Here is a 10,136-nt window from a genome sequence, read left to right on the forward strand (position 1 = left end):
GGATTGGCAGCAGATGTTAGCTCAGGGCTGATCTTCCTCAAAAAAAAAAAAAATCGTATGTCCTTTCAATAAAATATTTGTCATCAATAAGAAGGAATAAAGTACTAATAGTTGCTACAACTTGGACAAACCTTGAAAACATTATGCTAAGGAAAAGAGGCATCACAAAAGATGACACAATTGCATTCATAAGAAATATGCAGAGTAGACAAATCTATAGAGATAGAAAGGAGACTGGTGGTTACCTAGGGCTAGGGGGAAGGGAGAAACAGGGAGTGTCTGCTGGTGGGCATGGGGTTTCTTTTTGGGGTGATGAAAATGTTCTAAAATTGACTGTGAATAGTTGCACAACTCTGTTAAAATACCAAAAACCATCAACTCATACACTTTATATGAGTGAATTTTATGGTATGTTAATTATATGTCAATAAAGTTGTTATAAAACAATCACAATGAAATACCATTCTACACCTATTAAAATGGCTAAATTTAAAAATACTGACAATACCAAAAGCAAAACAGTACAACCACTCTGCAAAGTGGTTTGGCAGTATCTTATAAAATTAAGCATATGTTCCCTACAATCCAGGAATCTCCCTCCTGGGTATCTACTCTAGAGACATGAAATCATGCTCACACAAAATCCAGTACAAAAGTGTTTACAACGGCTCTATTTGCAACTGTCAAAAACTGGAAATAATCCAAATGTCTTTCAAGAGGTGAATGGATAAACTGTGGTACATCTACATAATGGAATACTACTTAGCAATTAAAAGGAATGAACTATTGATATACACAACTTGGATGAATCTCAAAGGCACTGTGCTGAGTGAAGAAAACAATCTTCACAAAGTTGTATACTGTATGGTTCCATTTATATTAGTTTCAATATTAGAAAACCATGGAGATGAAGAAAAGATAACTTGTTGCCATGGATTAGAGGCATTGGGAGGGATAACATGAGGGAGTCTTTTGGCGTAAAGCCTTTCGTTATTCTATACCCTGATCATTATGGTTACACAATCTATACATGTGTTAAAATTCTAAAAACTGCTCACCAAAAGGAAAAATGTAAACTTTTCTTTATAATTTTAAAAATAAAAAAATTTTAAATCCAACCTAGAGTCAACTCTTTACTTTCAACTCACTAATAATCTCATTTAATTAAAAGTACAATATATAGTTCATTTAGTTAAAAGTACAGTATATAGTTCAAAGAAACATGCTGGCAAAATGAAATACATCCTAAGGAGTACCCGGAGGTAGTAAAGCATTAGGAAATCTGGTCACTAATAAAGGGTAAACAAACTGGACATGCTAAGCCCAGCACACAGACTTGGAGGGAGAATGAGTGATGACAAACGTCTTCAATTATCTGAACGGCTGACATGTGCATGGGAGTTAGAATTTTTCTATGTAGTATTCAAGGGAAACACCAGTTTCTGAGTCTAAAAGTATAGAGGGTTTTCTAGGGCTACCAGAAATTCTCATATATTCCTCAACTGCTAGATAATCAACACGCAGAAAGTTCTAGAGATTCTCGCCTTAAATTCTTCCAACTCAAACATTAAGTGAATCTATGAACTATAATTTCTAGAGTTAACCCACCAAAGTAGAAGGCATTGAACATCTAAAAGCTTATCCCTTCCTGCCAAAATATCACCTTTCATTGCACAAAAGTAAATACTACAAAGCACTTCAAGTTACAAATTTTTAAAAAGACTAAAGTACAAAATCTTAACGAAAGCCATATTGAGACCTATTTTATTTCTCCAAATCTCATTTATACTAAGGATATTAAAATTAAATTCAAATTACTAATGTCAAATTAAATCTAATTTCATTAGACAAAGACAAAAAGTTATTAAATACAAATTTCATGCAAATTTCTATAAGTATATTGAAGAAATCTCTTGAAAAAAAAGTACTCTTTCCACACAAAGAGTGGTAGTCCTCAAAAGAGCCAAAACATCTGTATTCACTTTAAAACTCATCGAGACAGACTGACAGTTTCAGAAGGAGCATATGGCTTGCTGAACAGTCATCTAGAACAGGATCTTTTGTCTAGTAAACCCTATTCAAGGACCATCTACTTATGTACGGAGTGGCTGAATAAAGGAAAGAACATATTTTTGAGTCCTAGAAAACACAAAGAAAGAAACTCTTCATCTAGCTTTGTTAAGGATATAGCAAAACATATTACAAAGCAGCCAGATCTTTACTCTCAGAGATAGTGCTCACATCTGAAACAATTCTTAAAAACATCACTGAAACAAAAGAACTCTAGAAAAGCATGAAACTTTCTTAGAGAACTACATCCACCCAAAGACCACCTCCCTAAAAAAGCCATTTCCATTTTAAAGGACAAAACACTTTCTTAAAACTTTGAAGGGCAGAGTTCAACAGCTGCGCTATATTAAACCTGAGCCCTTCCAAAAGGAAGACCAAGAGTCTCTAGAGAGTGAATAACATGGCCTGCCTTCTCCAAAATTATCACAATGCCTGCTTTGCCTCAAAGGAAAGTTTCTCCAAGAAAAAGCCTCTATACGGTGCATGGGTGAAAAACATAAAGCTTAGATTAGGAAAATATGCAAAAATGTGAGCATTTGTGTGTGTTTCTGGAAATCTCCTTCACCCCTCCCACAAGGAAAAAAGCATTTTGAAGTCTTTCAAGATATAGCATGGAAACTATTTAAAAAATAAAATAAAACAGTAGTTCTCAGCCCTAGCTTCCCATTAGAATAGCCATGGAGCTAAACCTTAACCTAAACTTACTGAACCAATATATATTGGGGCCAAGGCATCTGAACTTTTTATGTTCACAACAGGTGATTTTGATGCACTGCAAGCATTTAAAAACACTGAAAAGGAACATGATCCTATAAAGAAAAAATTAAGTCTAGTGAGTAAAGGCAAAAAGAAAATGTCTCGGGGCTGGCCCCGTGGCCGAGTGGTTTAGTCCGCGCGCTCCGCTGCCAGCGACCCAGTGTTTCGTTGGTTCGAATCCTGGGCGCGGACATGGCACTGCTCATCAAACCACACTGAGGCAGCGTCCCACATGCCACAACTAGAAGGACCCGCAACGAAGAATATACAACTATGTACCGGGGGGCTTCGGGGAGAAAAAAGGAAAAAATAAAAAATCTTTAAAAAAAAAAAAAAAAGAAAATGTCTCATGTAAGCAACTAACTAGTTCTAAAGAAACTAAGGTTGTATTCACCTATCAAAATGCCCAATAACAAATAACAGAAAGAGAATTTGAAAGCAGAAATTCTGAACTGCTCTCATGCCATTACTTAAAGGACAAAAGACTTAGACTAGTTTGCTAAAATATCCAAATATTTAGATGAAACTCATTATGAAGAATGTGGCCACTGCGTAATTCAGGTACAATAAGGTTCCATCTGGGTCTTTGGACACTGAAAACTAAAAAGAAAAGTGATAGGGGGCCAGCCAAGTGGTTAAGTTCATGCACTCCGCTTCAGCGGCCCAGGGTTTCACTGGTTCGAATCCTCGGCGCCGACATGGCACCACTCATCAGGCCATGCTGAGATGGCATCCCACATGCCACAACTGGAAGGACCCACAACTAAAAATATACAACTATGTACCGGGGGGCTTTGGGTAGAAAAAGGAAAAATAAATCTTTAAAAAAAAAGAAAAAGAAAAGTTATAAGACTTCATGTATTATATGTAATTATCTGTCAATCTTAAAAATGCTCAAGGCTTTAATCACAACAATATAAATTGTGGCCATCATCAGAGCTTCATCAAGCCTACTTTATCTTACACAAAATTCTAACAGGTTTCCTTGCTTGGTATTCAAACCCATGATAAATGAAAAGGGGTAGTGAAACTGCTAAAAGGAAGCAGACCAACCAAGGAAGGATACAAAAACCCTATCAAAAGACAGACACAAGAACTCTGAAATCACAGCAGACACCTGATAGTTTTTAAAGGCAGCAGAACACAATACTTGTTTTTCCTAATGATCACTGGAGTAAAAGAAAAAAATGTTTTCAGTATACCTTGTTTAATACACATATTATATGTGTTTTGTTTAAGAGGGTAAGAAAATATAAGAAGTCATTTATAGAAAGTCTCTCACCACAAATAATTACAAAATTTAGAGGAAAAAATCCATACTATTAAAAAACAAGGGGGGCTGGCTGGTGGCGTAGCAGTTGAGTTCATGTGCTCCACTTCAGCAGCCCAGGGTTCGCAGGTTCAGATCCCAGGCGTGGACCTAGCACTGCTAGTCAAGCCACACTGTGGTGGCATCCCACATAAAATAGAGGAAGACTGGCACAGATGTTAGCTCATCGACAATCTTCCTCAAGCAAAAAGAGGAAGCTTGGCAAGAGATGTTAGCTCAGGGCCAATCTTCCTCACACACACACATAAAAGCCCTAATTCCTCAATTGGAGACCCTCACTGTACAAAAGGAACAGTGGAGTGAAAGTAAAGACCATTGGATAGTCTCTCATATAAAGAACATATCTTGTTAAAAGGAAAAGAAAACAGAGAAGACACTGGGGTTTTAATTTACTATTATCAGACAAAATATTTCTCACTGCAAAAGTCAACATATTCCTTTAGACTGCTAAATTTCCTAGTAAACTTATTTCTGTTTTTCCTCGTATTTCCTAGTAAACTTAAAAATCTGTTTCCTCAGCTGTATCTGTTTCCTCATCTGAAAAATGAGACTAAGAACACCTGAGTTCACAGGATTACTGTGAAAATTACATGATGATGCAGATCAAGTCCTTGACACAGTGGCTAACACAAGGTAAGTGAGAAATAAATGTTAACTGCTATTATTAATTTGTGCTCAAAATAAGTACAATAAAAATGATTCTCAACTTTCACGAAGGGATATGATATATTTTAGAAGCCTCCCCATTTGAAATTGTCTTATTTTGTATTCAACCCATACCCAGAGACCTCTTCTAACATGCATTTCATAGGAACCAAGCTGCTGCATCTTTCCCCATTAAGCCTCAGGTATTATTAATTTTTAAAAACTTCATGTAAAGCAGCTTGCAGAGAGCAAGTCTAATCATCCCATTTAGTTACCATTATTCCTAAAAAGCTTTCATGTTCCATGAGTACCCTTTCCCAAATAAATTCATTTCCACTTCTTTTTTTAAATCTGAATACAGGAGTCAGAACACTTGTCAAAGAAATATATAAGTACAAAGAAAATCTATCTATGAGACAAGTTCAATCCAGAAGTTAACAGAGGGTTAGGTGAATATCCTAAACTCAGACCACTGCAAATAATTAGAAAAGAATGTTATAGATATTTTATATTCACATTTATGTAGGTTAGTGCCTACTTGGTTTTCACTGATAAGGCTATTAACAGAAATACTGCCTATGGCTCCTGTCTGTTCTCACAATCATGTATCTCTAAATATATATTTACTCATCTATGTGATAATCATCTACCTGTTACATGTGAGCCATCAAACTAGGTGCTGTGAAGTATACAAAAATAAATAAAATCTTTTCCAGCCTTCTAAAAGTGTGTGACTTCACCAGACCATCAGTCCAAGTGCTAAAACCTGCTGATCTGCAAATGTGTGTGTGTGCAAATGTGTATCCGTATGTATAAAAAAGAGTCAGTAAAGGTAACCAACAATCTAAACATCTTTGTGGCTTACAACAAAGGTTTATTTCTTAGTCACTTTATATGTTATATAACCTACAAGAATCAGCTTCCACTTTGCTCCATGTTATCGTCATTCCAGGAGAAAGGGGACCTGGCAAAACACTCATTTCCAAGGGAAAAGGGACATTGAAAACATGAGACAGCTCTTAAAGATTCTGCTTGACATGCCATATCATTTCCAGTAACATTTCATTGGCCAAAACAAGACACTTAGCCAATGGCGCAGTGATATATAATGCTGTCACAGGGAATGGAAGAAAATATTTTAAACAATAATACCATCTACCACAGTATCTACCACCAAAATTAAAGAAAAGAAATATATTAAGGCTATTCAAACCAAAAATAAAATTAGCATTTATTTAGATAAAGTTTACTATGTGTCAGACACTATTCTAATATTTATTAGTATTAAAATATTTAATTCTCAGGGCTGGTCTGGTAGCGTAGTGGTTAAGTTTGCACGTTCCACATTGGGGGCCCGGGGTTCTTGGGTTCAGATCCCCAGTGTGCACCTATACACCACTTGTCAAACTATGCTGTAGCAGGCGTCCCACATATAAAATAGAGGAAGATGGGTGCAGATGTTAGCTCAGGGCCAATCTTCCTCGGCAAAAAGAGGAGGGTTGACGGCACATGTTAGCTCAGGGTTAATCTTCCTCAAAAAAAAAAAATCTAATTCTCCTAAGAATTCAACAAAGAGTCTGCTACTGATGAAAACAGACCAACTAAATATAGTTATTTTTAATGAGGAAAATAAGCAAAACAATGAAACCTATTAGAGGATACTTTAGAAACATTTCATGCTCACAATACTAGGCTTTGATACGTTCAAAGACAGCAAAAGTATCTGCCCTTCAGAGATGAATTTGTTTATCCAGCCTATCTAAAGAAGTCCACTTACTGATTTTTAAATGTCCTAAATGCTTCTCAAATTTGGGCTAAAAGAGTTTCCTAGCAAGGTGTAATATACACAGAACTCCTGTCACCCTTAGGACCTCTTACTCATTGGAGGTTCCTGCAGACTCATAACTTCATACTGCCTTATCTAATGCTGAAAAAGGAAATAGAGCAACAGAATAAAGCCAGAGATTGGAGCATAAAATAGGCCTCACAAACAGGTCCCAGAGAGGCTTAGTCCCCAAAACAGTGATTAATTAATATCCTCTGAGGACCCTAAGGAGCTATGATGGGGTAAACACAAGACTCAGTCTAACTGAGAAGTGATGAAACAAGGCTGAGAAAAGTATACATGAATAGGTTAAAGAAAACGAAAACAAAAACCACTGCACCAAATGTTCTGAGTCCTAAGTATTACTATTTTGAAATAGAGTGCTATTTGATCTGGCTTTCAGATTAAAATCCTAAATAGTTAAACTTACCCTGGACAAGCGCTTAGGAAAGTAAGGACAAGCGTAGGCCATTTATCCAGAGTTTTGCCCCCTCTCATTGAGTCCAGGGAAATGAGAAGCATGTGGAAACCGGGACTCACTCTAGAGCATGAGTTCAGTAACTAGCAGCTGAATCATCTACACTGTTAAAACAATTTTTTTCTCTCTCTCTTGTGTGTATATGTTGTTGGGTTTCTTGGTTTGCTTGTTTTTTACTGATATACTATAGTTTAATTCATATAAGCTAATGTAGCAGTTAACTGCTTCCTGCCTTCAACTGACACTTCCTTTTCTTCAATATCCGTATTTCTTCACTTCTCTCCTCCTTACCAAGTGCCTTACTGATTTTACTCTCCCTCATTTTACTCAAGTGATCTGAAATGGTACATCATTTGCAAATGTTTTCTAAGCATTACGATACAGTGAATTTTAGATGTAGACTTCCCCATTTACTGTTCTCTGTCCACACTCAACTTTTTTGGATCCTCATTACTATCAAACCATAATGGAAAGAGTGCTTAAAGACGAAAAGCAAATAAGATGTAAGGGAGAAGGGCCATAAATCTCCCTCAAAGTGAGACAGACATCGTAAGCTCTTTGGGTAAAAAAGTGGTATATACGGAAAGCAAATAAATGTCATTTGGTTTGTTTAAAATTTGTTTTCCTTGGCTTTTAAGTCTTTTAAAGTGTGAAACAAAGGCGATCTAATACGATTTAAAATTTTATTTCCAAATGTCTTCTAATACATTTTCAAGCAGAAATTCTTTAAATTTGGGTAAGTAGCACTAATTATCATGAAAGTTTCCAAAATCTAGTATCTTAACTTCAACTACTTAATTGCTGACAAAATGTGACTTAAGTTTAGATTTACAATCATGTTTTGATTAGCCATGCACCAGAGGACCCTAAAAATCTGTTTCCAGTTCTAGGGCTACTGTGAACACATTATTATTCAGGAATGCAAAATTGGGGCTGGCCCAGTTGCGCAGCGGTTAAGTTCGCACGTTCCGCTTCTCGGAGGCCTGGGGTTCGCCGGTTCAGATCCCGGGTGTGGACATGGCGCCGCTTGGCACACCATGCTGTGGTAGGCGCCACATGTATAAAGTAGAGGAAGATGGGAATGGATGTTAGCTCAGGGCCAGGCTTCCTCAGCAAAAAAAGGAGGAGGACTGGCAGTAGTTAGCTCAGAGCTAATCTTCCTCAAAAAAAAAAAAAAACAACAACAAAGGAATGCAAAATTAATCTCCATAATGTCTAGGGAAACAAAAACTAACCCGGGTACCTCGATTCTATTCCTAAGTCAACCAGTGGAGTTTTTTACCTCAGAGAAATACTTTCCATTCTTCAAGTTCCCCACATGTAGAACAGTTAACTAAAAATTTTTTACCTTTCCCCAATCTTAGCATCCTTATTTTTCAATGACTATATTATGCATATATGTCTCTACTATTGCCTTCAAGTCTTTTCACAAGCCATTGACCCGACCCAGGACATCCTCTTCTTTCCCATCCAACACCCACTATTTAAAACCTTAATAAAACTTACCTTCAAAAATCCTTTCTAATTAACTCTAGTTCTAACTCTGCTTTCCCTTCGTATTTATTTAATGAAACACTAATTAGCATTTGACTAGACCCTTTTTTCAATTTTAATCACCCCCAATCCTCCCACCTCCTTCACATCTGTCCATTCAGTCTTTCCATCCTTGTTCTACGCACCTTAATGCAGTCGCCACAGCATGTAGAAGACACTCAACATAAGCCCTGGTTTATACTTATACTAACAAGCTGCGAAAACAGCGATAAAAAATTCTTCGCAGATAAAAATGCTAGTGTGTGTGCATGTACGCTGTTGTGGTCGTATTATAACCAAATGGGGAAAATTCGGAAAAATAGGGAAATGGAGAATTAAGTAAAGCAGTCAGAAAAAAAGAATTCATCAGCACAAAAATGCTTCAAGGCAAAACAATAACGACAATCTGTGAATTATTGTGAGGCTTTAATAAAATTCTGGATGGGCACCCTCCCGACATCACCACCAGCCTTTTAAAAATTACCTTCCAAGGTTCCTAGCAGTGAGATTTTTACTAACATTGAATTCCAACCAAGTTTTCCTCCCAAGCGGACTGATGAATAAAACAATCTTTCTGTTCAGAAACCAAATCAACACCACTTGAAGCCGCGGAACGAAGAGATGGATTTATCCCTCCAGCAAGGACTGGAGTGATGGGTGAACAGGTGAAAAATGGAGGGGTGCGGAAGGGGAGAGGAAACGCGTGAGGCTCCGCCCCTTTTCCAGAGGCTGGGGCCGGGCTCCCGCTCCGGAGACAACGCCACCCTACAGAACCTGTCCCAGACCAACAGCCCCAAAGTTTCCAAGAAACCAGAGGGCCTGCTCGCCCCTGCCCGCAGTGACGCCCCCACTCGCCTGGCCAGCGCGCCTTGATCACAGCTAGTCCCAAATCCGCCCGCCCTCTCCCGAGGAAAGGGTCAAGAGAGGACGCTTTCCCCGAGGTCCGGGCCCTGGCCGGTAGACATCACCGCAAAAGTGGAGAGACGCGAGAAGCCTGAAGGAGAGGAAATGCACAGAAATCCTATTACCTGGTTGGACCCCTGGAAACAGAAACGGCAGCTACAGCCACTGCCCTTCTCCCCCACAACGCTTGCCTCAGCGCCACTGACATTGAGACCGCCGCCATCTTGCTGCAGGCAAACACCAGGACGGATCACCGCAAGGGACAAACTTCCTTCGTTCGCAAGCTAGCGCAACCACACTGTAATGGAGTGGTTTTTTGGTTTATTTTATTTTTTTGTTTGACGTTTTGTTAAATACTGGAGTTTAGAAAAGAGGTGAAAGGTTTGGTTGAAAGAGATAAAAATGAAAATGGATGGAAGAAAAATGCAGAAGTACATTAAGTGTAAATATTACCCCCATAAATTGTAATCCTTGTTTGTTGTTAGGACTGGTTATTTAATGAAAAGACCAAAAGAAAATACTTGAAAACTTAAACACCTGCAACTCATAATTTTTTCAAAGGACTCAGAATATTTAGGGCTGAACCCACTGGAAGA

At 38.0% G+C, this 10,136-nt stretch overlaps 1 protein-coding gene across 2 annotated transcripts in view; it reads right to left on the bottom strand.

Annotated features, from left to right (window-relative positions):
• The window catches only part of NDUFS4 (NADH:ubiquinone oxidoreductase subunit S4), a 99,929-nt gene extending 90,092 nt beyond the window's left edge, over positions 1 to 9,837 (bottom strand). The window contains exon 1 of one of the 2 annotated variants that reach the window (XR_011530602.1): positions 9,666 to 9,817. Coding sequence is in view for 1 of the 2 variants with exons in the window: in XM_008530947.2 (XP_008529169.1) it covers positions 9,666 to 9,763 (98 nt within the window). In the remaining variant the exon portion in view is untranslated. Of the gene's footprint in view, positions 1 to 9,665 lie in introns of both variants that reach the window. The other variant, XM_008530947.2, reaches the window with a different exon arrangement.
• Positions 9,838 to 10,136: the final 299 nt, after the last annotated feature.

Source organism: Equus przewalskii, chromosome 20, assembly GCF_037783145.1.
Source record: "Equus przewalskii isolate Varuska chromosome 20, EquPr2, whole genome shotgun sequence".
Taxonomy (NCBI): domain Eukaryota; kingdom Metazoa; phylum Chordata; class Mammalia; order Perissodactyla; family Equidae; genus Equus; species Equus przewalskii.